General features: G+C 39.6%; 3 protein-coding genes across 3 annotated transcripts; 2 read left to right on the forward strand and 1 right to left on the reverse strand.

Annotated features, from left to right (window-relative positions):
• The first annotated feature begins 356 nt into the window (after positions 1 to 356).
• On the forward strand, positions 357 to 14,540 carry ganabb (glucosidase II alpha subunit b). The gene is made up of 25 exons (XM_037675250.1): positions 357 to 379; positions 1,147 to 1,248; positions 1,373 to 1,481; positions 2,719 to 2,846; positions 2,990 to 3,169; positions 3,328 to 3,393; positions 4,834 to 4,891; positions 4,984 to 5,065; positions 5,203 to 5,299; positions 5,430 to 5,610; positions 5,714 to 5,867; positions 6,178 to 6,413; positions 6,558 to 6,684; positions 6,849 to 6,928; positions 7,254 to 7,394; positions 8,219 to 8,315; positions 8,549 to 8,650; positions 9,552 to 9,795; positions 9,994 to 10,058; positions 10,658 to 10,734; positions 10,817 to 10,891; positions 11,035 to 11,148; positions 11,255 to 11,364; positions 11,567 to 11,667; positions 13,228 to 14,540. Exons 1-25 carry the CDS (start codon positions 360 to 362, stop codon positions 13,335 to 13,337), a joined length of 2,856 nt encoding a protein of 951 aa, XP_037531178.1. The 5' UTR covers positions 357 to 359; the 3' UTR covers positions 13,338 to 14,540.
• Positions 14,541 to 15,149: 609 nt separating this feature from the next.
• Positions 15,150 to 21,649, forward strand: si:ch211-114c17.1 (pre-mRNA-processing factor 39). Its single transcript, XM_037675807.1, has 15 exons — positions 15,150 to 15,218; positions 15,816 to 16,057; positions 16,155 to 16,280; positions 16,393 to 16,511; positions 16,846 to 17,013; positions 17,205 to 17,385; positions 17,623 to 17,727; positions 18,225 to 18,342; positions 18,450 to 18,604; positions 18,694 to 18,820; positions 19,394 to 19,665; positions 19,779 to 19,963; positions 20,035 to 20,109; positions 20,613 to 20,784; positions 20,900 to 21,649. Exons 1-15 carry the CDS (start codon positions 15,158 to 15,160, stop codon positions 20,987 to 20,989), a joined length of 2,196 nt encoding a protein of 731 aa, XP_037531735.1. The 5' UTR covers positions 15,150 to 15,157; the 3' UTR covers positions 20,990 to 21,649.
• Positions 21,650 to 21,771: 122 nt separating this feature from the next.
• On the reverse strand, positions 21,772 to 27,176 carry ubxn1 (UBX domain protein 1). Its single transcript, XM_037675808.1, has 10 exons — positions 27,131 to 27,176; positions 26,620 to 26,684; positions 26,454 to 26,507; positions 25,671 to 25,786; positions 25,027 to 25,111; positions 24,762 to 24,953; positions 24,448 to 24,499; positions 24,244 to 24,366; positions 23,411 to 23,594; positions 21,772 to 22,284 (listed from the first exon to the last, which is right to left on the reverse strand). The coding sequence occupies exons 2-10, from the start codon at positions 26,676 to 26,678 to the stop codon at positions 22,244 to 22,246; spliced, it is 906 nt and encodes a 301-aa protein (XP_037531736.1). The 5' UTR covers positions 26,679 to 26,684; positions 27,131 to 27,176; the 3' UTR covers positions 21,772 to 22,243.
• Positions 27,177 to 27,456: the final 280 nt, after the last annotated feature.

Consider the following 27,456-nt stretch of genomic DNA (forward strand, 5'->3'; position numbering starts at 1 on the left):
TGGAATATATTGGATTAAAGTTTAAATTTGAGCTGAACTGGTTTGGCCATAACGCGCATTACAAAAGCCTGACAAATCCGGGATGAGCCTTTCTGACTGGAGCTTGGAAGATGACGTGGCCGTGCCTGAGAGGGTGATTAAATATCCACACGAGTTTCCTATGTATTTCCATTTACGTTTTATTAATTTAACAATATGTACAGACGTAATTAAAGAAACCCTGCCAGTAATATTTAAAAAAATCGCAAAAAAACTGAGCGCTGGAGATTATTTTTCGTCAGTTGGTGGGAATCTTACTTTTTAACGATCTTTGTTGCGGAGTGGAAGGGGCGGAGCCAAGCGGCAGCAGCATAAACAAGATGGCCACCTTCACTGAAAGGTAAAGACGAAACATAGTTCCGCTCATTTACCGCTTTTAATCACCTAGTTAACTTACGGATTGTTTTCGAGGGGGTCAGGAATATCAGCGTGTGGTTCACACCAAGTAAACACGATTGGTGTTTCGAGTTTTAAACGACAAAAACTGCTGTACAAGCAAAGTCGAGATCACAATTGAATTAGCGGCTTAGCAGGCTGCTAGCAGTGCTAGCGTAGTCACAGTGTCTGAAGAGGTAATTCATACTTAGCACTGCTGCCACGCATTCGTTTTTTGCTTAAAAAGGCCATGCTGTATTACTGAAATGACAGGTGCCTGATTTTGGATTGAAAATTAATTATTGTGAGTGCAATTAGTTTTAGCACACGACTTGTTAGCTAACCTTCATCCTAATCATTTCACATCCGTGGGATTTGGCACTAATTGAGATTAGAGTGTAGATTTGGCCCCAGCATAAAAAGAGAGATACCTGGGTGTTTTGTTTTGAAAGCACACGGTGTCTCTACGGCAGCACAATGAGGAAAACGAGGAATGACTGAGCTGCCTTGCTTTTAGAGGACACACTTTACCACTCGGAGGGTTTCAAAGTCCGGGTGGCTGTGTACAGTTGAACTCCTCCTGAGTGCTTACTGCGTGGTTAGGATCCTCTCATGCAGTTGGGATATTGCTTAACACAAAGTCATGGTGTTTGAACTGCACTGGGATTGCACGAATGGGATTAAGATTAGTGCACTTTTAGGATGTTCTGTGTTTTGTTTTGTTTTTTGCAGGATGGCGCTTGTGTCGGTGCTCTGGCTGGCTCTGTGCCTCAGCGGGTCGTGGGCTGTGGACAAAAGCAACTTTAAGACTTGTGACCAGAGTTCTTTCTGCAAGTGAGTTCAAGATAAATAAACAAAAGTAGTAAAGGGGCCATAAAACATGTCAAGTCACATACAAGTAATATTTTATAACAAAGCACGCATTTGCAGACGTTTTGTAACTGTTACTTTTAACTAGGCGTCAGCGAGCGTTGAAGCCTGGTGAGTCCCCTTACAGAGTCCTGCTGGAGACCATGGAGCTGACGAACACCAGACTCACCCTGCAGCTCATCAATGACAACAACAAGGTGAATTTCTGTGTAACGGCAACATGGATCGTTTTATTTCAGTCTGGTCCTTGAAGTAAAATGATCACTGTGCAGACATACAGTTGAGCACAGATTCAAAATCTCCAGGATGACTCCTTTTGTAGCAAACCTCTGAAAATGCATATCGTTTTGAATATTTGCGTAACGGGCTGGCGCATGACGGTGTCAATATGAAGATGAAAGTTGTTTGCTTTAGTTGTAGAGTAATACATATAGAAAACAAAAGAGGGGGGAGGGAGAGAAATAACTTAAAATAGAAGCTTTTAATAGCTATTTCACATTGTTTACTTCCACAAAACAATGTGGAAAAATGCCACAGAAAGTGGATGTTTGAGTAAGAAACTTGAAATGTTTCAACTCCAGCTTGGAATATAACATTTCTGTTCTTGGCTTATGGTAATAAATAGCGTCAGATTTTTAATTTAACCTCACATTGAAGAGGAACTGCCCAAAGAACCACACATGTGGGAATAAGGTGATGAATTTGTATGGAAAAAGATAACTTCTTTATGAAAGATAAAGCAGTAAGCTGCTTTTTTTGTTTTGTTTACAAATAGTATATCTATATATTTGACAATCTGTATCCATAATTTAGAATTTCAGTTTCTGCCAACCAGATTAACACACTTTTTTTTTTTATTGGAGCTGAAGCACAAGTCTTTGTTTTCAGTCAGTTATGTTTAAGAGTCTCAAAATGCACTTGCATCATATTTTTTGTCACTGAAGGCCTCCTTTTCCCTCTATCCTACATGATGCAACATGCATGCATTTGTATTTAAGACGGACCTTAAGAGGAAACAAAGTGCAGCATTTTCAAGATGAATAGACAATTTTATTTGTATAATAATACAAATAAAATAAAAATAATGTCTGTAAAGGCAAAATCAACTATTTACACAAAGCAGAAAATTAATTTTCTTTTTTTTTTCCAGAGAATAAGAAAAGGTTTTTGTGAGTTTTCCTGACAACACACAAGATTTACAAAACTTTTTATATGTACAGCAATATATTGATGTAAATTAAAGTACCTGTTAGGGCCTTTTCACTACATTAAATCTTTCTGTTGACTTTCCTTTGCCTCTGTATTTGACAATATATTTTACAAAACATTATTAATCCCCAGGTAGAAACCCCTTACTGATGTTGCTCTTTAAAGAAAACCGTTTCGTTCTCGGCCCTCACCCTTCTTTCTTCTCGCTCACTGTTCGTCTCTCAGGTGCGTCTGCTGCTCGAGCTCTACCGTCTCCAAGGAAACATAACGAGGGTGAAGATTAACGAGCTGAAGCCTCTGAAGCCTCGCTATGAAGTCCCAGACGTGCTCGTCAGGGAGCCACCTACAGAGCCGTGAGTGTCCCGTGAGATTTTCTGCATGTGTGGAAGAGAACATATCACCAGGAGGAGGAATGTCTTCTTCAGTACATGTTCAGACTGTAATTATCAGCTGTATAACTCATTTTGGTTTTCTTTCTGCCTCTGTGCTCCCTCAGCCTGTCGGTGCTGTCTCAGGATGAGAACGGGGTGGTGCTATCTCTGGGGGCAGAGTCTCAGAGGGTCATCATCAGCGCCCGGCCCTTCCGACTCGATATCATGGAGGGGCACGACGTGCTGATGTCGCTGAACTCGCGTGGCCTGTTGGCCTTTGAGCACCTGAGGATGCGCAAGGACACGTGAGAATCCACACCTCCACACACACACAAACTTTTTTTATTTTAAGACCACTTCCTCACTCAGTGGATGATTTCTGTTTTTGTTTCCATATGTTTATTTATTTATTTTAGTATTGTCTCTGACTCGTTGTTCTGTCCTCTTCTCCCTATCATCCTAGTTTCTCCTATAAAGTAACTAGCACAGTGGCTAGCGTGTGGGATAATATCAAGAGGGTATTCTCTAGGTAAAGACCCTTAAGATTTGTGTGTATTCTGTTCCTTGTGCTGATATTGCCAATGGTAACAAAATGTAGGGTTTCCCATCACACCAAGTTTGCATTTGCCCTCAGATAAATGTGACTGCAAGAGAGGGTGTGAATGAGTGTGTGCATGGAGGTGTTTGATTTAATCTAGGATTAAAATTGAGAGAATTACAGTCCAGAATGTTCAAAATCAGACAAATAAACGCTCAAATATTACTTCGATTATTAGATAACTTAAAGCAAGATCTGTTTTAGGGCTGGGAATGATCCACACTCTATTCTTTAGTTAAATCGGTGTCTGATTACTTTAATCATACACCCAGAATGTCACTTCAGCACCTCGTCCAATAATCTGATCCAACTCTGAAACTGCTTATTTATGTGGGATTCTCAGACAACACTATTGAATGAATGCTGCAGCCATCGGAAAAATAGTTTGGGTCCTAAATTTGCATCAGTTTACCATCAATATTTAATGTCTGTCTTCATCCATGTAGTCTGAAGGCACTTTCACAAAATAGTTCAGTGGAATGGCCATTAAGAGCTGTTTGTCTTTGAGCTGAGCTTTCAGAAATAACTGGCTGTCATCATCAAACTCCTCTGAAACTAATCTGTTTCATGTTGTTTAGACTTTTATATCCACAGACCCTATGTCGTCACATCACAGTTGCAAAGCTGGCTTACATTTTCACATTGTTACATTGACTGTTGTTACTCTTTATTTCTTGCTTGGCGGAGCAGCAAGCAGGCTGGCTCCACCTCCACCCGTTGCAGCTCACCTAGAAATCTTACAGAGACGGTCAAAAGTCTCGGCTCAGAGAGTTTTGTGAAAGTGCCTCGTGTCCCCTCAGTCTAGTTTGCAGGCTCTGCTGCCCCAACCCCACTGCGACCTCTCTCTTTGTGGTTATAGTTCAGTTTGCTGTACATATTTTGCTCCCTGATTCAGGGACATTTTACCCAGAATGCAGCACCTACATCTCTGTCCACCGATGATCGTTCACTTCTGCAGCTGCTCGTGTTGAATAAAATAAAAAAACTGTCGCAGCTCCAAATTTTTTTTTTTTTAAGGGAATATTTCTCAGTATTTATCGGATCCTCTTGGGGTTAACTGGATACTAATGGAGCCTCGAGGGTGTTGCATGTTGTGTCCCCCGACGCCGATCTTATTGTAGCCACAAGGCAGGGAGTTAGTTGCTCAGTCCCTTTTGTCATTAAAGTTCACATAGTTTTGTTTTAGTCGTCCGATCAGAGCGAGGGGACAATTACCAACCCCTCTGTTTGTATGTTGATTTACTTTAACCATAGTTTAGTTGTCTTCACACACATTGTCACTTATCACAAGACTGTTTGACTTTGCTGAAGTGACCGGCCTTTCTTTTCTCTCCATGTTCTTCTCACTTTGACTCTGTTCTCGCTGAGCAGCCAGGCTGAGCCAGAGGCCGAGAACAAGGAGGGGGCGGATTCGGCAAACCAGGCCGAGGTATCACATGAGACTTTCTGTACACAATTTGTACATTTAAATAAAGTCTTCATTGTTCACTATATGGCTGCTTTTTGCTGTTTGTCTGGCAGGCTGGAAAAGAAGAGGAAGAGAAAGTAGAAGAGGGGATGTGGGAAGAAACTTTTAAATCACATTCAGACAGCAAGCCTAATGGTACGCCTCAGTGTTCAGGTTTTTACAGTTGATTTAATCTGTTTTGGTGTTTCTCATCAGGTTATTAAAAATATTGAGTTTTAATATGTACTTTGCTCTTCTTTGTCTCCTCTATCTGCTGACTTGTTGTTCTTCAGGTCCATGTGCCATTAGTTTAGACTTTTCATTGCCGGGGGTAGAGCACGTTTATGGCATCCCAGAACACGCAGAACCCCTGAAACTTAAAACAACAGAGTGAGCATCAACAACAACAACACGTATTTTAGCACATTCATTTTGAATTCATGTGCATTATGTATTTTTTTTATTTTATTTTTTTTACATCTGTGAGTTTCGATGTGTAATTCTGTTTTGTTTGTTTCAGCAATGGAGATCCATATCGGCTCTATAATCTGGACGTTTTCCAGTATGAGCTGTATAACCCTATGGCCCTGTACGGGGCCGTCCCAGTTATGTTGGCGCACAACACTAAACGGACTACAGGTATCTTCTGGCTCAACGCTGCAGAAACCTGGGTCGATATAAGCTCAAACACAGCAGGAAAGGTACAGTTTCTTTCCACGTCAAAGCATGGAAGCAGTTCCTTGTCTTAGTTTAATGGTCTTTTTAAGACTCTTAACAAGTCTCGTTATGTGTCTCTCTCTTCAGACTGTGTTTGGGAAAATGTTGGATTATGTTCAAGGTTCCAGTGAAACGCCACAGACTGACGTTCGCTGGATCTCTGAAAGTGGCATCATTGATGTTTTCCTCATGTTGGGACCAACTCCCAAAGACGTCTTCTCTCAGTACGCCTCTCTAACAGGTAGACTTGTGTTTCACACTGGTTAGAGAATAACAACGTGATATTTAATATGCTGAATTGGTTGAGAGTAAATTCTGTGATTAAATAAATCTTCATAAATTCTTGATGCCTCTAAAATTGATGTTGAAAAAGCCTCAGGACTTGAACCGTTTTCAGATAATTTAAAGTTTTACACTCCTATTTCTGAAACTAACTGTTTTTAAGATTAAATTAAACTGTGTTGGTTCTCAGTGCTATGATGGTTTTTGATTTTCATAACATTAAGTGACATGTTGTAGCCAGCTGACGTCTCTTTCAATCTGTCCACCAGGCACCCAAGCCTTCCCTCCGCTGTCGTCCCTCGCGTACCACCAGTGCCGTTGGAACTACAATGACCAGGAAGACGTGCGCTCGGTGGACGCAGGCTTCGATGAGCACGACATCCCCTATGACTTTATTTGGCTTGATATCGAGCACACGGATGGGAAACGCTACTTCACCTGGGATCCCCACAAGTTTGCAACACCAAAAGAAATGCTGCAGGGTCTCCAGGAAAAGAAACGCAAGGCATGTGTAACACATCGACCACCATCGCATCCATTCTCCCAGCAGTTCAAGACAGAACGATCGACTGCAGCTGCCTCTCGTTTAGCTTGAAATCACACAAAATAAATAAAAACCTTCCACTTGTCTTATTTGACTTTTTCCTAGATGGTTGCAATTGTAGACCCTCACATCAAAGTAGACAACAATTACAAGATCCATAATGAAATCCGCTCTCGGGGTTTCTACATCAAGAACAAAGATGGTGGAGACTACGAGGGTTGGTGCTGGCCGGGTAAGAGACGGATTGCCCTAAACCACTCACCTGAAAATGTTCTGCTTTATATTCAACAGAGAATCATAAAGATTGTGTATCTGTGTCCTATAATCTTTATTTTGAACAAGGTGTTTTCTTACATGCTTTATTTTTTGTCCTTCACTGTCTTGGATGGATTTTAGGTAGTGCTGGTTATCCAGACTTCACCCGTGCCGACATGAGGGCCTGGTGGGCCAGCATGTTCGCCTATGATCAGTACGAGGTGAGTCTTGCAGAAATGCACAGTTAGTGACTGCAAGTGCATGTTACATTAAGATGTTGCATGCAATCTGTACGGAAAGGGAGGTGATAAAAACTGAAGAATACTCTGATCCATTTGTTAAATGAAAGAGCATCACTGGGTCAGCTTTTAGAATTTATTTTTTTGTGTTTTCTCTTTGAGATTCTACTTGTTTTCTCCAGTTTATTCATTTTCACAGATTTTGTCAGTACAAATTGTATTTAATCTTTTGCTTTGTTTTTAAAATGGCATATTTTTTTGTAATTAGTCTGCCGTTATGATTACAAGCCTTCTGCCTCCTCTGCAGGGAACCATGGAGAACCTTTACACGTGGAATGACATGAATGAGCCGTCTGTCTTCAACGGGCCTGAGGTCACCATGCACAAAGATGCGGTGCACGGATCCTGGGAGCACCGAGACGTCCACAACCTGTACGGCCTCTATGTGGTGAGTAGAACTGTGGAAACGACCGCAGCTCGTTGTGTCTTTCACTTAATTATTTGACTTTTCTTGGTTGTTGAGTTCTGTAGACATTCTCTGTTGTTTTTTTAAGGGTTATAAATGTAAACTATTGTTGGAGACTCTTCTCACTAACGTCTTGTCAAAGCTCCAAAATTCTCTTGTAAATGAGTCCTCGAGGCTCAATGGGATTTACCTGTCTAAATAAAGGTTGAATGAATTCACGGTTAAAACCCGTGCCTTTGTGTAAATAGCTTTTCTCTGCAAAAAGAAGCTGATAAATTGTTTACTGATTTATTTTATTTATTTATTTAAATTAAAAGCTTTGTGTGAAAAATGCTACGCTAAAGAGCACAAACCACACGAGCGTCCACCATTTTGATAACCAAAAAAAGGAAACAGGCCATGTCACATCAAGGGGCCTGCCTCCCCGTTTTTCTTAAAGGCACGCTGCTCGCTCCCTCACTATCCATCCTTCTGTTCAGTCTTATACTGCCACCCGGTGGTGAAAAAAGGTACTAAACATAAAATAACTTGACCAACATTTTTTCTTAAATTTGACAGTAATTACTAATTATAATAATAATTACTAATTATTGTCAAATTTCAAACATTATCGTTTATCGCAACAATTTCTGAGACAATTAATCGCTCATCAAAATTTGTTATCGTGATTCGTGACAGGCCTATGCCTAAATGATCTCTCAGAAAAGATATTATTTTGAAAAGGATTTAAATGCACTAAATTGTAAACCAAGCATGTTACTTTTTAAACTGCTTTAAATGTTTTGTTTTTTTTGTCCGGTCTGCAGCAAATGGCCACAGCAGAGGGTTTGATCCAGAGGTCAGGGGGAGTTGAGCGACCATTTGTCCTAACCAGAGCTTTCTTCGCTGGCTCACAGCGTTACGGTGAGGCCCCTCCTTTCAGAGTACCTTTGCTGGTCTAGAGTTGGCATCACACATTGGAAAAACTTAAGTTATTGTTTGCTCTTAAATTCGTTTTTATACGGTGTTGGTTCGATACAACGTTACGACATTGTGTAACGTTAAAAAATGTATTTTCTCCATAATATTGTGATTGTTCTCGATCGTCTTTTTAGTGCAGGCTTTGAAAACGCTGACATAATTTACTGTGTGTCCAGGTGCTGTTTGGACTGGAGATAATGCTGCTGAATGGGACCATCTGAAGATTTCCATCCCCATGTGCCTGAGTCTGGGCCTGGTTGGGATCTCTTTCTGTGGTGGTGAGTTTATCTTCAAGGCATCATGGGACTGACTTTTTATTTTATGTATTTAACACTCAGAACTGCATATATTTGTTAACTTGCTTTAAATTATCTTAGTTTTTGCACTTTTTTTAATTTAATTTTTGATCATTTATAGATCATCTCAACCCTCCTGCTGCTCCTGGGCTACAATGACCCACCAGGGCTTGGTTTTGGTCTGGTGGGTCATTGTAACCCAGGTGCAGCAGGAAGGTTGCCACAGTACTGTTGTGGTTTTGTGTAACAATTTATAAATCCTTGAAAACCACCCTGTTGTTAAACCTATGTTTGAGTTGATGATGTCAACTCATCTTATGTGCCAAAAATGTTTTTAAATAAACCTTTAAATGTCCCTTCAAATTGTAAAAGCAGCTGATTGTTTATATTACCAGGTTTTAAGGCAGGAGTCTCCATATCTGTAATTTGACTTGGAAATATAAAAACACAACAACAACAACAACAATAAAACTTTTTTATCCTCGGAGCTTAAATGTAATTGTAATAAATTAACAAGCAGCAAGAAGCAAACATTAAAAACTAAAGCAGGTCAGCAGAGTGTGGTTACTGTTACTCAGCTTTTAAAGGTGGAATCTATGTGCTGTGAAATAATTAAATTTGTAGACGGCGATCCCTGAGGCGATGGTAGTGTTGTTATGGAAACCAGTACGAGAGCAAATGTTTCCCTGGTAACCCGGCTTCTTTTCTGTTTAATAGTCAGGATGTTCCAGCGTAAACAGCTAGAGTTACTGACATGTTTCATTTAATCTTTATGTAAAATCATTATATTTTTAAAACAAATAGACTGCTGTTAACCCAAACTGTAGAAAAGCTCGACTGAACCCCCCCCAGACGTCAGAGTTTACCCCTCTCTGTCTCGCAGCCGACGTCGGTGGTTTCTTCAAGTCTCCGAGCTCCGAGCTGCTGGTGCGTTGGTACCAGACAGGGGCTTACCAGCCGTTCTTCAGGGCCCACGCTCACCTGGACACCCCTCGCCGTGAGCCGTGGCTGTTTGGTCCAGAAAACGCAGCTCTGATCCGTGAAGCTGTGCGTCAGCGCTACACGTTCCTGCCCTACTGGTACCAGCTGTTCTACCAGGCATATCGTACCGGAGAGCCCGTCATGAGGTGAGTCAAAGTTCATCTCAACCTTTTCTGAACTGAGGATATTTTTTATGTAAGATGGAATGTGTTGCTACGGGTCTTTTATTAACAAAACAAACAAAAAAAAGGAACTTGAGAGCACCAGTGCCTTGTCGTTTCATCATTACTGCTGTGAACTATTAGATAGCAACGTGACGTTTCCTAAATACTTGTCTGTTCCAGACCACTGTGGGTGGAGTATCCTCAAGATCCTGCTACTTTTGCTGTGGATGATGAGTTCTTGATTGGTGAGCAAGTACACTGAAATGTGTTCTTATTCTGGGCACAGAAAAATGGATCCAAAGATAATTTTATGAATCCAGTTAGAAATATCCTCAGTGATAATGTGACAGGAACACCAACTTTGGAAACATTGCGGTATTTTTTTATTCCCATACTGCCCCAGCTCATGGCAGGGGATGAACTCATTTAATTTGCATAACAGCCGCAGAAGCAAACAAACTATTAGTTCAGCTAGATGAACATATCGATGAATGGTAAACTGATTGATGTTCGAGATAAATTCCTATGGTGGTACCTTGTGACAGCTGCTGAATTTATTTACATCATCATCTCTGAAGCTAAATGCTGTGCCCCAAACTTGTTCCTACTGCCACCATGTGGCCAACAGCTGCCTTAAACATGTTTGAACTACCGATCAAAATAAAAATACAATGTCTTCAGCACCATTATTCAAGCTGTTATTGCTGCTCATGATGTATTGAGTGTAACTCTGGTGGTTTGGTTTGGTAGCAGCTGAGTATTAAAAGCACAAACCAAGATAAAAGCTTGAATTCATTTTTTTAATTGCATGTCTAAAACCAATTTGTTCGGGCCTCTTCCTCAGGGCGAGACTTGCTGGTGCACCCTGTTACTGACGAGGGATCCAGGGGAGTTACTGCCTACCTTCCTGGAAAAGATGAGGTAAAGCATCAACTTTAACACGTTTTCAGGGATTTTGCCACGTTCGGGTGTTGCCGTCTTAACTTGTGTTTGCGTTTCACAGTTCTGGTTTGACATCCACACCTTCCACAAGCACAACGGAGCCCAAAACCTTTACATCCCCGTCACCATGAGTTCTGTAAGGCCAGTCTTAAAGCTGTGTTGAAATGTATTTTTTAATTTTCTGTTGGATTTTTATGTTTGCAGTTATTTTTCAAACGTTTCTGCACTTTTAGTCACCGTTTCCCTGCGTGTGACGGTCCGTTGTGATTTTGTCGTTAGATTCCAGTGTTCCAGCGCGGCGGCTCCATCATCCCCCGGAAGCTTCGAGTTCGTCGATCCTCCACCTGCATGGAGCATGACCCTTACACTCTTTTTGTGGCTCTTAATGCTCGGGTAATTAAACCGTGCACAGTCTACTACAGAGACGCAGCTGACTGGCTGAAATATGATGCACAAAGTGGGAGTGTCTTAATTCAGCTTTTATTTTTTTGGTTAACAGAGAACTGCAGAGGGGGAGCTCTACATAGACGATGGCCACACCTTTAACTATGAAAAGAAGGAATTCATCCATAGGAGGTTCTCCTTTGCCAACAATGTCCTCTCCTCTGTGTGAGTGACACATGATCTCATTTACCTTCTTCTTTATGTGCATCTGTCTGAAACTGGTTCTGAGATGTTTAACGATCAGGAGAAACTGATTTGGCACTAATGCACGCAGGGACCAATCTCTGGTTTAGTTTTAAGAATAAAGCTGCTTTCTGTAGGGTTGCTCCAACATAATATTTAAACTGTGCCTCTGCTTGTTTTACAGTAACCTTATGCCTGATGCCCATTTTACTACAATGTCCTGGATCGAACGAGTCATCGTACTGGGAGCCACTAAACCCAGTAAGATTACTCTCAAGACTGCTGGTGAGTGAACGATTTCTCTTTTTCACAATAGATGGCAGGCTACCCGTACTGACACTAGCCTGTGTTGAGCAGCAAAAATACTTTGAGTTGAGCAGAAGAATATAACTTCAGTAATTTGAAGTTAAAGACATTCAAACACTTGACAGATTGTTGTCATCTTTTGTTGTTGTTTTTCTTTTCAGTTGTTTAGATCAAACTATCAGCTGCTTTGCCCTTGTCTTTACGCTGTTTAGCACTTATGTAGTGCTACTGTCAGGGACCACAAACCCATTGTGTAAAAAAAACTGTGGCTGTGGTGCAGTGGCAGGGCAGCCAACTTGGGACCTGAAAGTCGCAGGTTCGATTCTCCAACATGCCCTTATGTCGTGGTGTCCTTGAGCAAGACACCTGCTCCCTTAAAGCTCCCAGGGTGCTCCCGCTGCTGCTCTTGGGTGTATCTCACGAGTGATGGGGTCAAATAAAATAAAATAAAAAAATCCTTTAAGGAAGGGTTGTATAAAGTTCTGTCTAATCTAAATACAGAGCACAAATTTCATCATTGTGTGGAAACATATAATGATGATGATACATAGCATTTTCACTTAAGTAAATTACATAAAACTTACAAATCAAATCCTATTTTACTACTTTAGCGATTTTTACTCCTAAAGCAACAATTTTACTTACATTTTTTAATTGGCCACTAGACAATTTCAAATGAGCCAGTAAATCTGTCCTTGTCTGTAGTTGCATGTTTACCCTCAGCACTCTCGGGCTCTCACTGTGTTCCTCTTTCATAATTGGTTGTGGCTGATAAGAGTCGCTCTGTAAAGGAAAACTTGAGCTGTGCTCACTCATGCAGCCCCACACACACTTAAAAATGGCTTCTCATGTCCCAAAACGTTTTGTTCCAATCAATCCGATTATTACACACCAACATTAGTCATTTACTGATAAAACACTTTGCTGTTGCATTCAAATAGAAATAAATTAAGCTTAAATGTGAATATTTGAATTTTTAGATGTCCTTATAGACTGAGACAAGCATGCACAGATTTCCAGCTTACACGTGAAACTTTCTTTCAAACTCCAACAATGTTCAGTCAGGTCATCTGGACGGTTTCTTTTTTTTGCTAAGACGTTTCATCCTTCATCCATTGAATCCATGGATTGAAGAAGTCCTTTGGATGAAGGACGAAACATCTCAGCAAAAAAGAAACCGTCCAGATGACCTGACCGAACATTGTTGGATTTTATACCTGGATTATTGAGCATGAACTTTGGTGTTTCTTTCAAACTGTTACTGATAATGCAAAAATACAGTCATTTATTTGTTTATAAACAAAAGCAATCGTATAAAAATAAAAAAACAATGTTGAAATGTGAAGGTAGCTGTGGATTTAACGGACTTCAGATACACAGTAATCGAGCTCCTGTAAGAATCCCAAGTTCTTAACAGAAAGATAGTACAGCTGATTGTTTCAGACCGTATCATTGAAACAGCAGCTTTAAAATATTTAAGAGTCTTTATGCACGCCTGTTTTCTGGGTTAATATTTACATTTGTTTTTCTTTTTGCCAGATGGTGAGGAGAGCCAACTAGAGTTTGAATTTGATCCTTCCATGTCAGTTTTGACAATCCGCAAGCCCGGCATGAACGCAGGGGAAGACTGGAACATCACATTTAAGTAACCACCAAAACAAGAGAAAATGGAAGGAAAAAAGAGAAAGAAAGAGAGAGACGTGAGGGAGTAGATGCAAGCCCCTAATGTTTAAGACTAACTAGAACAGGAAAACAGAATAACTAATCTGCTAAAACATATAAACTGCAGTAGTAATCCACAAAAATCCCAGTTTATGAGCTGAGACGTCACTTGTCATTTCCTTATGTTCAGTCACACTGTAATACCTGACAACAAGGATTCAAAGTTACTGCTAGATAGATAGTAATATGGTTTTGGGGAAAAATAACCTTTGTTGCTTTTTTTACATTCACTTCTTGGTTTTTAAATACATTCTGCCTCAGAAAAAAACTAGTCACTGTAAAGGGTTGTTTAGTGTTTAAAATGTAGGTTCACATTCAGATCCACCTGCTGCTGATTCCTTCTGATTCTAAAGTCAGAATCATTCCCATTTTCTTTAGGCCAAGTCTTTAAATCAGCTTATAGAACGGCCTTCTCTCGTGCCACGGTTAATTTTAAGGTGAGCTTGCCAAAAATTGAGCCGATGTATTTAGAATAGTTTGTAATTTTCCTTATGCCACAGGAATAAATCCTTATTTACCACTCCATGCCAATCTATGTTTTAGGCCTGTCCCTGAATAATTTTCTGGTGAGTTTGTGTGAATGGAAATTATTTCTAATCATTGCGTCCTGTTTTGAATTGTCTGCTGTACAGAAGGGTTTTAATCTGATTTGAACAAACTTGACTTAATAAGTCACTTCAGGGGACTGAACCACCGACTATGAACCGTTATTTTGATGTGCGTTCTCTATTTTATCATGTTATTTTTCCAACTTGGGTTGATCCGACTATTTTTGAATACTCTTGAGGAAAGATTAGACTTTTTTAGATTTTCTTGTGCTACTAAGTTTTTGTAGTTGTTTTGTCCTAATGAGCATGTCAGCTTCAGTCCCTGGAAGTGTTCAACTGTCAGATCTACAGAAACATCTGCTCTGAATGTACAGGGCTCAGCCACCGACACGAAGGAGTCTCTGTGCCATCAAGTGAAATTATCTGATTTTACCCGGGGTTTTGTTTTTAACATCATAAATATACATGTTGCTGCATTTTTTGTTGAAGGCTTGAACTGATGGAAGCGGAAATAAAGAATTGCACTTCAGCTGTCAAAACTGTTTGTACTCTGACAGATGAGACCAAGTGAAAATAAAGGTGACCAAATGTGAAGTAAATCAGTTTTGGCTCATTTATTTTTCTTTTATGTAACAATTTAAGATGCAACATTTAAGATAAACAATTCTTGAGAAAGATACTTGTCTGTGTATAAAATAAAACTGTATAGACATATATCTGCTTGCATGTAAAAGATTCATGTCTCTAAAAGGAGCTAATTCAAACCATCTCATCATGACGTTAACTTAGTGCTGATAAACCGAAATGAGGTGCTTACAAGAGATCCTTCCTGTCTACAGCCATCGGCATCTATAACATCTCTTAATGAAATTAGGATAATGAGTTACAACAACAAATAATTTCCCTCTGGGATTAATAAAGTATTTTTGAATTGAATTGAACTTTTTATTATTTAAATTCCAAGTTCGATCTTCTAATCAACCTATTTTTAGGCAATTTCAACCACTAATTATTTACACAGCGCAAAACCACTATTATTATTAAAGAACGTCTGCAATTACATTAGTACATTTAAAAAAAAAAATTTTTTTACACTTAAGGATGTCGAGTTGAGCGCATTTTTTTTTTTTTTTTACCTTTGGCATGTTTTGTCGCTCCCTGATGACGTCAACAATTTTATTTATTCCCCCTCCTCCATCATGGCGGCGGAGGGTTCTGAGGAGGAGATGAGCGGCAACGTAGAGCTCGAAGAGGCTTCTGGTAATTTTATTTAGGACTACACAGTCCAGAGTTAGACGCATTTATACACATTACTGTGTTTAGGACTTTGTCGCTGGTATTAAATAAAGCCACATATTGGGAATAGTTGCATGAGAAGCTAGGCTAAGCTAAGCTACACAACCGACAGTAGCTGAGCTGGTTTTTCTCAAACTTGACCACTGCTTTAAGTGGTTTTGATGATTATTTTTTGCAAACTCAAGTGTTTTTCTTAAGGTTTCAGAAGATACATTAAAATGATCAAATCAAGTACCGTACTTTGAAAATAATGTGCAGTAAGTGAAATATGCAGTGAATTTAGCATTAAAATTTAAACTTAACTTTATGGAATGCTGGGTATTATTAAGAAATTAAAGTTATTGTATTTTTTTGTTTGTGTACAATACCCCCATGCTTAACCCTAGTAAAGTTTCTGCAGAACTTGAGATTCATTCAACAGCTGAATCAGATGTGTTGATTTGAAAGTGTTAATTGGTGTAAAAACATGAGCTCACTGGTCTATCATGTGTCCTCTGTTATTAAAATAAGCTAATAATGACTCAGTTATACCAATAAACATTAACCTTTTTTTTTTTTAAGCCATGAATGTCTCTGAGGTTCCACCGCCACCTCCACCTGAGATGCCAGAGAACGGCAGTGCAGTTGTGGCTCCTGAGTCTCCTGCAGGTCATGACTCCGAGTCCTACTCTGTGGCTCAGACTACAGAGCACGAGGAGGGGGGGACACTACCTGCGGATTTTGAACGTCTGTGGAAGGCTGCACATGACAATCCTCAAGACTTTACCAGCTGGACGGATCTGCTGCAATACTGCGAACAAGAGGTATGTGTTGGAGTTAATTGATTATCAGTCAGAACTGCTATGAGGTGACAAAATGTTTGATCATTTAACATCTCGTATCAATTTTTATTTTTCTCAGAGACACATTGAAGCTTCACGCAAAGCACTAGAGGCCTTTCTTGCTCGTTACCCTCTTTGCTATGGTTACTGGAAAAAATATGTTGACCTTGAGCGCCGCTCTGGGAACAACAATAAAGCAGAGGAGGTAAAACTGGTCTTACGTTTCTGTTCTTCTTCACATTATAAATGCAGGGATCAAGTGTAGTTGATACTGAAAATTTTCAGTTAACATTCATGGCTGTGATGTGCTGTGTTAGGTGTGTATTTGGGGTCTTAAGGGGATTCCTCTAAGCATAGATCTGTGGATCCACTACATTAATCTGCTACTGGGGACTCTGGACATGAACCTGCCTGATTCACCCAAGCGGATACGCAGGTAAATAAAACTTGAGCCCCGACGCACATTGGGTGTGATATGTTTTGTAAGCCAAGAGTGAATTTTATTCATCAAAGTTTACTGTAAATTGACGACGTTTAATTTCTGAGAGTATTTTTTGCTACGGTACTTGTTTTACGTTATGTTTACATCAGCTTATTAAAAAAAAAGTGATTAATTTAGTAAGCTTAGCATACTGTTTTGACCTTTTGTAGTAACAGAGCCTTTAAAATTTATCAGTCATTAAACTTGATTTGTTTTCCTAAATAAATAGCAGGATTTGGTGCAGGTCAACAGAAACCCTTTCTTTAAATTGATGATTTCAAACCCGCAGTGTGTTCGAGGATGCAGTTGCAGCAGCTGGTCTAGACTTCCATTCAGATCGACTTTGGGATCTCTACATTGAGTGGGAAAAGGAGCAAGGGAATGCAAAGAACGCAGCAGCTGTCCTGGACAGAGTCCTCAAAGTCCCCACCCAGCTTTACAGCACCCACTATGACAAGTAAGACCCCTCTCATCTATGGGTCTTGAAATGTTGTAATGATTTTGTGAGTGCCACATTCATCACATTGTGAATTACAAAAAAGAAAAGAAGTTAAACGTTCTGATTTAATGTCTGATTTTCACACGCAGTATGCTTTCCTTTCGTCATTTATAATTTATGACTTGTCCTCTCCTCTGCCTTTGTGTCAGATTTAAAGAACACTTGAACAACAATCCACCCAAAGATGTGCTTTCCTCTGAGGAGTTCGAGGAGCTGAAGACATTATGCCGACAGAGTCAGAAGGCTGAGCGTGCTGAACAGGCTCAGGAGGTTGACGAGGAGAGGCCACCGGGGGAGGAACTGCCTGCCACACCTGAGGGCACAGACTCAGTAAGTGATGCCCATAAAACAAATATTATTGCAGTTCTAGTCAAGATATACATTCACATCAATAAAATATGCTTCTTCACTTTACCCAAACCAGGGATCTAACCACTGACCTTCTGATTGTAAAAGACTACATCTCAGATGCAGCGCTTTGATGATTTCTTTCAGATACAACTACACACACTGGTGAAATATAAATTTACCAGTAAAGGACAAAAATCTTTATTTTACTGTGTTTAGGAGGAACTAATACAGAAAATAAGGGAACAGGTATTACTTCGTAGAGACAAAGTGTACGAGGCCAACGAGGGAGAAGTTCGTAAGAGGTGGAACTTTGAAGATGCTGTAAGTTTCTGCTGGTTTATTTATTTTAACTTTTATTTTTAAACTGTTTTAAACGCCTTTATTTTGGTAAACTTGCTTTACAACTCGTGGCTGAACTTATAGTTCAAACTCTTGCGTACATTTTGGATCTTTTCAGATACATTTTATTTGTCACTCAATTGCTTTTAATTTTCAAAAGCTTCTTTTTGATCAGGCAAAAGAACCTTGAACATTAAGTGTCTTTAGGAGCTCAGCATTAAATTAAGAGTCAAAAAAACATCAAAACCTGGTTCAGATTCTGTAAGTGAATCATAAATGGGCATCAAGTTTATCAGAAGCGTCTTAGGAAGAACTGAAACTGTTTTTTAATTAGTAAAAGGTTATTTTCTTTTTTGTTTGTAATGTTTTCAATAAAACCTTTTACCCACTGACCTGTTAAAGTCTTAAGAGTTTATGGACATTATCTGTCCCTCAGCTCAAAAACACACTGTACTTCCTTTGTTGTCATCTTCCAACAGATCAAGCGGCCATATTTTCACGTCAAGCCACTGGATCGCCTCCAGCTTCAGGCCTGGCACTCTTACCTGGACTGGGAGATCTCTGAGCTAAACAGGGACACCAAAAATTCTACACAAGGTAAACACACACACACACACATACACAATGAAAATCTGTGTTGGATTGTTTTGTGGGCTTGTCTGAATGTGTCTGTAATTTTTTTTTCCAATATTTGTTTGTACTAGAACCAACACAGGAAGCTACAGAGGAATCCAAGATCACAGCCCAGAATCAGGAAACGTCAGCGCGTGATGCGGTTGCCCATAGCGACCACAGAGTTCGCATCCTGTTTGAGCGCTGCCTGATCGCCTGTGCTCTGTATGAGGACTTCTGGATGAGGGTAAGAAAAAGCTCCTTAGTTACAGTTTAATCTGAGTTATTGTGAAATGCGCAGGTGATGAGGTGTAACATTTACCTACGTGCGCTCAGTATGTTCAGTACCTGGAGCCGCAGAGCGTCGATGAGGCCCGAGCTGTTTACAAACGAGCCTGTGAGATCCACCTTTCCAACAAACCCAATATTCATATGCAGTGGGCCACCTTCGAGGAGAGGCACGGTATGAAAAGACAACAACACCGTGAAAACACGTCTTCTCTTAAATGTTATTGAACATTCTGAGGCAGGCTTGAAACACAAGAGTCAGGGTGGCTTCTGGGTAATACCAGATGGCTAGGTCTCAGACTGACGAAGCCTCTTGGATGAGGGGCGAAACGTTTCTTTTTAACAAAAAAACGAAGTCCAGATGACATGATTCAACCTTTTTTGTTGTTATTGAACATTATTGATGTTCGTGCTGCTGTTCGACGTAATGTTTTTATGCTATTAGTGCTTAGTGTCTTATTTAGTTGTTTTTCTTAGTTCATATCTTAGATCTTATTGCTCTTATTTTACATTTTATTGGATGTAACTGGGACCCTGTGTACATAATCTCGTTCCACCACATGAGATGCGAATGACAAATAAATCTCCCTGAATCTCTGAACGTTTCACAACTTTTCAGTGCACAGCGTTGACGTTACTTTAAAATAAAGAGTTAAAGACAGATGGTCGCTTGAATGAACAAACAGCACTAACAAGTTTTAAAATTATTTAGTTATTCTCATGTTTTCTGTGTATTCTTCTGTAAAAGGTGACCTAACTCAGGCTCGGCGAGTGCTGGAGGCCCTGGAGAAGAGCCTTCCCGGTTTGGCGGTTGTACGTCTCCGCAGGGCCACCTTAGAGAGACGGGCTGGCCAGCTGGAGCAATCGGAGGCCCTGCTGACGGAGGCGGTAGCAGAATCCAAAGAAAAGCCCACGTTACACGCTTTCTACTCCATCAAGCTGGCCCGTCTGTTGCTGAAAGTGGGCAGAAACCCCAGCCAAGCCCGCAGAGTTTTGCAGGAAGCACTGGAGATTAGTCCGGTGAGATGATTAAAAATAAAGCTTAGTTTAATGTTTTATCATTTTTTCTGTGATTTGTTTTCATCGCTTTATAGTCACACTCCATTTTAATTGCACTTCATCTGTCCTATAAGGATAATGACAAACTGCACTTGAGCCTGTTGGAGCTGGAGGCTTCTGGCGACCCCTGGGCCTCAGCTGACGCTGTGCGGGAATGCGTGACGCGAGCTCTGGCAGCTCCTCTCACCTCACACACCAAGTTGCTTTTATCACAGAGAGGCCTTCAGTTTGCCGAGGATTACAGCAGCTCCATCCAGAGGTCAGCCTTCACCCTGAAAACATCTTAAAAACCACCATCTGAGCTTCACCCTGCGTGTCTCTGCTCTGCAGTTTGCTGACTGTGTACGAGGCACACCAGAAACTGCTGGACGAGCTGCGAGGAACAAAGAGGGAAGCAGAGAATGGGTGAGAGGAAGAAAAACTCAAACAACATAGGTAGAAATAAACATTTTTGCAAGAACTGAAGTAGTTAATCAGAAAGGTGTCGAAGAGTCTTATCTTTTTTTTTTAGCAAGGTGTGTTTTTCTAATACAGCTGTTTGTCCACAGCACTTGCAATTGTTTAAAAACCTCTAAAGACTAAAATGCCCTTATTTTTAAATAACTTCTATCGATTTATGTTGTTGAAGTGTTTACTTTTTATTTTTTTACATCAAGCCATCATCACTAAATACACACAAAGCATTCTGGGTCTATTGCATCATCAAACAACGCCGCATAACACCTGACTTGTCTCGTTTGGAAAATGTTAGAGCTGTTCCTACTACGGTAGTTTTCTCTACTAAAATATTGTTTTAAATGCCATTGCATATGAAAATAATCCAAACATTCATTGTATGAATGAAGAAACGGTTTGGGGAAAAATTGGCCTGACTTTTTGAAGGTTCGTTTGTTTTGGTTCTTTTTAAGAGCCGAGGATCCACAGAAGATGCTCAAAAGTGACGATGACGCTGCTGCTGCTACGTCCGAACAAGCCCCACCCACCACGCCGCAAGTTCCCATCACCACGCCGCCTCCGTCGATGGTGGGCACCGACACGAGCGCACAGGCCGGATACGGAGCGTACAGCAGCTGGTATCAGGTAGGACTTTCACTACTTTTAAACTGTTTACTGAATATCTGTCGTTTACGCATTACTGTAATTTAACTGAAAAGGTTTTACTCAGTTGGGAGGAATTTTGTTTTTTCTTTTCAAGCAACCTCAGTACGGCAGCTATGGCAGCTACGGGAGCTACGGCTACCAGAACCCCTGGAACTACAACCAGTCTTATTATCCACCCAGTTAAAGAGCTTCAGCATCTGTGGAGGCAGCTTGAGCCAGATAAACGAGACTTGCCCCCTGATTAAACACATCCCAGCATCCCGCGGTCCTCCACATCCTTCCTCTGGATTATCTCAGTCCTGGATTTGTGACGAGGAGAGGAACTCAGTGAATTTTACTTAGATGAAATCGTGACAGAAGAACACCGTGACTCGTTTTCAGTAAACTACATTTTAATCAGAATTATTTTTGTATATGTTGGCAATTCAGCCCCTTTTGATCATGTTTTAAAGTCATCCACTCTGTCCAGCTCTACATTTTATTGTACCAATACTGTTATATGCCGTTCCTGTGGTGGCTGTGTTTTCTATTGTTTATAAACATGTTTTAAAGCCACAAAAGTACTTTTTTAGGTTCTGTCCATTATGTGGTGGTAAATTTCTGTTTACTAAAGGAGACTGAAAATTCAACTGATTCCTGCACCAGTCATGTTTTATTTTACAAATATAGAGTCAAACGTTTAAAATTAAAGCGCTTGCTTGAAAGGAGGGTGCATAAAAAAATTTGTTTTTCTAGACAAGCTGGCTTTTACAGAAGGGAAAATATGTATCCACTATTACTGAATGATGGTGTAGATTTTGACTTCTGAACACTTTAGTGTGTGCAAAAGTTCAATTTTACATAAACAGTGAGTTTTAAAATGAACACTTTCTAAAAAAAAAAAAAAAAAAGACTCAAAGAAAAACTTATTGGTGTTATTTTCCTAGTAAATTTCCTGAAATGTAAAAATTAAAACTGCTCCATCAATGTAATTTACCAAGTCGGCTTTATTGTAAGTGGATTCTTGGTGACCATGTTTACATACGTGACAACAGATCTGAAACTGCTTAAAAAATAGAAAGTCACAAAACCAGGAAGATCATGAGGATTAAACTTAAGGCCCTGTCAGAACCACCTGAAGTTGTGTAATGTGCAAGGCTAAAACTGAACTTTGTACTTTCTGTACTGTGTTGTTGAAACAGTAATTTTTATTTTTGAAGTGTCAGTCAGAAGCCAGCTGTTTTGCTTTTGATCTGTAAAAAGTCGAGGTCCAAATCATATTGTGAAGCTTCTTCGTGAATTCTGCACTCAGTCCCTCTTTAAGAAAAGCTTTTCCCGGTGTCTGAACGCAGCTTCAGTCTGGTTGGCTGGCAGCCCTGTTCCTGGATCAGTCCGTTCCCGGCGTGTCTGGAGTCAGTGTGGTGGAAGTGGTGAGGTAGGCTCACGGAGCACATCCTTCTTACTTTTTGGTAACAACCAGCACAGCTGAAGGCACCAAACCTGAAAAAAACAAACATATATATATATATATATATATATATATATATATATATATATATATAAATAAGGCTCATCTACCCATCTGACAATTTATATTTGAAATAAAAGTGCAAAACTAATCTGAACTAGAGAAATTGCATTTCCTGCGAGAATGCAGTGTGAATGCTTATTGCAGAAGAATTTGCTGAAAAACTGCTGAAATTAAACAAATTCTGAAATGTAGGAACAATCCTAAGTTGGCAAAAGAAAGCAGAAAGAACACATATTTACTGAATTAGGTTTAAATAAGCAGAAATTGGCACAAAAAATAGGAAATTGGCTTAAAAAAAGCTGAAAAGCCAAAAAGAAGCTTAAATTATCAAACAAGCAGAAAGAAATTAAATTAGCTTAAAAATGTGGAATTAGCATTAAGAGCTGAATAGTAGCTGAAACTAGCAGAAAAAAGCTGAAAGGAGCATAAGCTGAAATTAGCATAAAGAAGTTAATTAGGCTAAAGTAGCAGAAATTAACATGCAAAACTTTATCTGAAAACAACTGAAATTTGCTTAAAAAAAGCTAGCTGAAAAGTTAGAACAAGCTTAAATTGGTAGAAGAAAGCAGAAAACTTTTGCCCAATTAGGCTAAAAGAAGCAGAAACGAGCACAAATGGAAATTATCTGGAAAAAAGCTGAAATTAGCTGAAACAAAAAGTTTAAATTTGCACAAGAAAGCTGAAAGAAGCTGAACCAGAGCAAAATATGAAAGGAGCAGTAAAAGGTCATAAACAGATCTAAAGATTTGAAGGATGTAAAATGAGCTCAATTCATTTTCTATGAGAAAAATAAAGTGGCAGAAAAGGCTAAATATTTCAAAAAGCTAAAATTGCACCAGTGCCAAAAGTCATAGCAGGATTGTCCTGAAAGAGCTGAACGTTTGGATATATTTGTTGAAACGGCATGAAAATTTAGGAACGAGAAAGATGCTGAAAAACGTATTGAAGAAAAATGGATCACAATAGTGCGACTGCTTCATAAACATTCACACAACGAGATGAACGCTGGATTTTTCAGTGCGTTCTGTGCAGCTTTTCAGCTATGAAGCAAGTTCTTCCTATGAGCTGACCAAGTGAACGTTGCTCCCCACTCACCGAGCTCTTTCAGGGGCTTCTCCATGTCCAGTTCAGTGTAGACCTGACGAGGGTACGGTGACAGCAGCGTGAAGTCCTGACCCTCGGGCACGTTGCTGTTCATCTGTATGTAGACGCGCACGGCCGCCAGCGGCTCCTGGGCCTTGAAGACTGTCGTGATGGTGGAGCCGTCCAGAAGACGAACCTGAGAACGAATCCAAACGTTAAGGAAGAGCAGAGAAAACGCAGACCTGTCAGGGGAATTAGCCCAAAGACTCAGGGCCTGTCTCATCTAATCAATCTGAACTTGGGATGAAATTTAAATCATCATTGTAACTCTGAGGACACTGATTTCATCCTCAGATACAGTCTGTGACGACAAGTAAAACTATTTGGAGCAGACTGGCATTACTCAGAGGCTTCAAATAATGAGTACCTGTGACCATAAACTGTTTGAATCTCTTTCTGGTAGATAATTATGTGATGTCAGCTATAATTCATAAACTCTCCAGGTATAGTATAATTTTGGAAATCTTGCTGTGTTTTAAAGACATGGAAACTTAAGAATGACGACGATAAGATCACACATATGACAGCCAATATAATCTACAGCACAATAAGAAAGAAAATAATCGGGTGACATTTTGATTCAAGTTTAGTTTTAGGAATATAAATTATATTAAGAAAAAATATTTTACTTAAGAGTAACATCAAGACATCCTGCATTAAAAATGGTCACACTGTAAAACCAACAAAAAGTGGTAAATCGTCTCTAAATTACAGTTTGTCTAGTAAATCTTGTGCAAACGACACTTTATACAGAAAGATGGATAAAAAAAGTGTGAGGTCTGAACCTGTATCCTTGACTCGTCGTACTCTTTCTTGGTGGGTGGAGGGCCCTGACCGGTGGGTGATGATGGGCTGGGTAAAGTCGGCTGTGACGATGCAGCTGTGCTCGAAGTCGCACCACCTCCAAACTAAAGCACAACACACGATAAGAGTTGGACAGAAAAATGAACAGGGAAAGAACAAAAAAGTGAACATGACCTCTGACGTACCTTTTGCGCTCTCTCCTCTCTGTCTCTTGCTATTTTCTCTTTAACCCTTTGCCTGACAAGAATAAAAAGTTGAAATCAGAAATCAGAAGCTTAAGAACTACTGTAGTAGTGGAGAAAAAAATAACCAAATCTTTATGTAAAATGCTTAAATTATCATCTTAGCAAATGTACTCATTAAAGAACACAAAACTCTAAGAACAGTACATTTAGTGTCAGCCTGACGTTTCTATGCAAGACCTTTTAATTTGAAATGAATCCAAACCTAATTCTCTTTACTCAAACTTATAATTCTAAGTTTCACAATGAAATGTAACCTGGCCATTTTGTCCTCCATCTTCTCTCTCCTCCGCTGCTCAGCAAGATTTCTCATGTCATCGTCCTGCATCTTCTGACGGATCTGCTGCAGCTCTTGGCCCTGTTTCCTTCGGTATTTCTCCCTCTCCACCTCCTCTGCTCGCTCGCGCTCTCTTCTCTCGGCCTGCTTCACTCGCATAAGCTCCTCTAACCTGAGAAACAGAGACGACCCAGGAATAAACTAATAGCCTCGTGATATAATCGTTTACAAAAAATGCTCCTGACCTTTTGACTTGTTCACGTTTCTCCTCCTCGGTCATTGGCCGCTTTAAAAACTCCAGGTTTTCAGTGTTGTCTCCATCTGCGTTTTCTGCCACCAAAACAAATCACGTAAGAAAGTGTCAAAAGAAGAGAGTATTATGAAATGGACATAATGTTGGGTGTCTGTCAACCTACACAAAAATTAACACAAAAAGCCTCCCACTCGAATGATCTACAATAAACATCTCACTCAGCATGAACACGGTAAGTCGACAACTTTAAACACACAGAAAACCAAAATGAAGGGACCACAGACTTTCACGGTGAAAGTTACTAAAATCAGACTAGCACCATAGTTTATTAAATTAAATTAACATTTTTTACCTTATTAGCTCTAAAAATATATATTTACTAACTTGGAATGGTGCTTTTGTCCTTCAAATACATGAATGAAATGTATTAAATTACACATATACAAACAACACTTCTTCTATTACAATAACAGACTCTGGAGTGTCAAAGTTGTAGCTAACATGCTATAAATACTACAACAAAATGTTTACTGTCAGATATATGTTTTTGTTTGAACGTTACTTGTTCCACCTAAACTTCACTTACAATATCATGATATTTTGAGTGTCCTCCCTAAAAACACAAGCTGCCCTGACCTTCAGTGGTTGCCTGCTCTGTGTTGGACTGGCCATGTTCTGCTTCTCCCAGGACGTTTACCACAGGTGGCACATAGGGCTCATCGATGTCTGGGTCATTCTCGTGCTCCATTAACCTAAAGAAAGTAGATTATTAAGAGTGAGAATAGCCAAATACCATTAGTTAGGTTAGTTTAGATTGACTGAACCCTTTTTTTTTTTTTTTTTTACTGTGCTTCTAACTGGATAAATTAAACATCACACTGTGTGTTCACAGAGGTTTGTGGGCAGCCACTAAACCCCTACTTTTGCACCATATGTGTACACAGACGAGGCACCAGACTGATGTTCATCAACCCAAACCTAAAACTTTCAAAACTGTAGACACAATTTTTTTTAGAAAAATAAAACATCACACTTTCTACTAAGGACACTATCTTCATTGCTGCTCCAGAGAAGTTGTTGCTGCATCTACAGGTGAGGATTGTCTGATTGAAGACACCTCTGTTTCTCTCCTGATTCATGCTCAGTAATCCAGGTAAATAAATCTAACAAGGATGAGTCAGGTCCTCTGGACAAGTTCTTTTTTTTGTTAAAACATTTTGTCTTTTACCCAAAAAGACTTCTTCAGTCTGAAGACCTGACTTTGAAATCTGGTTAGTTTTGGCTCAGCTCGCTTGGAACCTCAGCACAGACGAAATTAAATACTTTTTAATAAGAAATGATTTCAACAAAAAGCCTTGTCCTGCATTCTAATTAAAGGGGAAACTTAATGATTAATAATGTGAACTGTGTCAGACTCACCAGTCCATAGCCTGCTCTATTCCCTGGTTTCCTGTATTGGCTACAGCTTTCTCCCTGAAAAAGACAAACGAGGCATAAGACAGTTTTGCTTCCACATTTTTAAGGCCTGTCTCAAAAGTTATAACCTTCATAAATATAGTACATTTCTAGGTTTTGTGTCACTCACGCTCTGTTTTTGTCAAAGCCCATCTCCAGCAGGCTCTCTAGAGCTGTTAGCTCTGCCATTTTGACCTGAAACAACACAATTTTACAAATTCATCAACTTGAATTCGGGCACATTGTTTTAACGTTTACTGCTAATGAAATGAGCGAAACACTCGGTGACGATTGCTTCCATTTTTACTCACTTTGATATTTAAATCAAAACATTACCGTATTTTTAAGGCATACAACTGCATTAAACATTAGCCTCCTCGAAAACCGTTTTTATGCCAGCTCGTCAGGTTTGTGTCAACATTTAGCAATAACGCTAAAAGCTAACATTAGCATTATTGCTGCTAACGAAGCTAGCTTCACTGGATAGAACTAATAAAACGATCTAGTGAATTAAACCCCACCTGATTTATTACTTTTTATAGCTTACAGGTTAAGTGACAAGTAAGTTTTGTCAGTGCTTTAAAGATTCATTATTTATTAATGTTAATACTCTGGAAGACAGACGCTGTTTGGATACTCACACATCAGTTTACGCCACTTCAACTGTACGGAAAGCCAAGTGGACCAAAAATATCGTAAAATAGAATTTTTCTTATTTTTTAAAAATAGTTGTTTTTTTTTCAATTATATTTACAATACCGGTTTAACTCTTTCATAACTACCTGTCCGATTATCTATAACCTCATCTAAATTCAGTAAATTATACTTTAAGTGGAAGCTGGATTTGGTCAGTTAATTTTTTATCCCATTATTTTAAAACTACAAAGTTTATAAAGCCTAATAGAATAAAAAAAGTTTTATAATATTTTATTATACACACACACACACACGTACACACACACACACA

Source organism: Nematolebias whitei, chromosome 4 (assembly GCF_014905685.2).
Source record: "Nematolebias whitei isolate Nwh7 chromosome 4, NemWhi1, whole genome shotgun sequence".
In the NCBI taxonomy this organism is placed as follows: domain Eukaryota; kingdom Metazoa; phylum Chordata; class Actinopteri; order Cyprinodontiformes; family Rivulidae; genus Nematolebias; species Nematolebias whitei.

Coding starts and splice junctions, on each gene's coding strand:
- ganabb (XM_037675250.1), top strand. CDS start 360: ATGGCCACCTTCACTGAAAG. Junction 1,249..1,372: donor GACCAGAGTTCTTTCTGCAA/GTGAGTTCAAGA, acceptor ACTTTTAACTAG/GCGTCAGCGAGCGTTGAAGC. Junction 5,300..5,429: donor CTGAAACTTAAAACAACAGA/GTGAGCATCAAC, acceptor TGTTTGTTTCAG/CAATGGAGATCCATATCGGC.
- si:ch211-114c17.1 (XM_037675807.1), top strand. CDS start 15,158: ATGGCGGCGGAGGGTTCTGAGGAGGAGATGAGCGGCAACGTAGAGCTC. Junction 17,386..17,622: donor CACCTGAGGGCACAGACTCA/GTAAGTGATGCC, acceptor TACTGTGTTTAG/GAGGAACTAATACAGAAAAT. Junction 17,728..18,224: donor GGTGGAACTTTGAAGATGCT/GTAAGTTTCTGC, acceptor ATCTTCCAACAG/ATCAAGCGGCCATATTTTCA.
- ubxn1 (XM_037675808.1), bottom strand. CDS start 26,678: ATGGCAGAGCTAACAGCTCTAGAGAGCCTGCTGGAGATGGGCTTTGAC. Junction 25,112..25,670: donor AGAGCAGGCAACCACTGAAG/GTCAGGGCAGCT, acceptor TTTTGGTGGCAG/AAAACGCAGATGGAGACAAC. Junction 24,500..24,761: donor ATGGAGGACAAAATGGCCAG/GTTACATTTCAT, acceptor TATTCTTGTCAG/GCAAAGGGTTAAAGAGAAAA.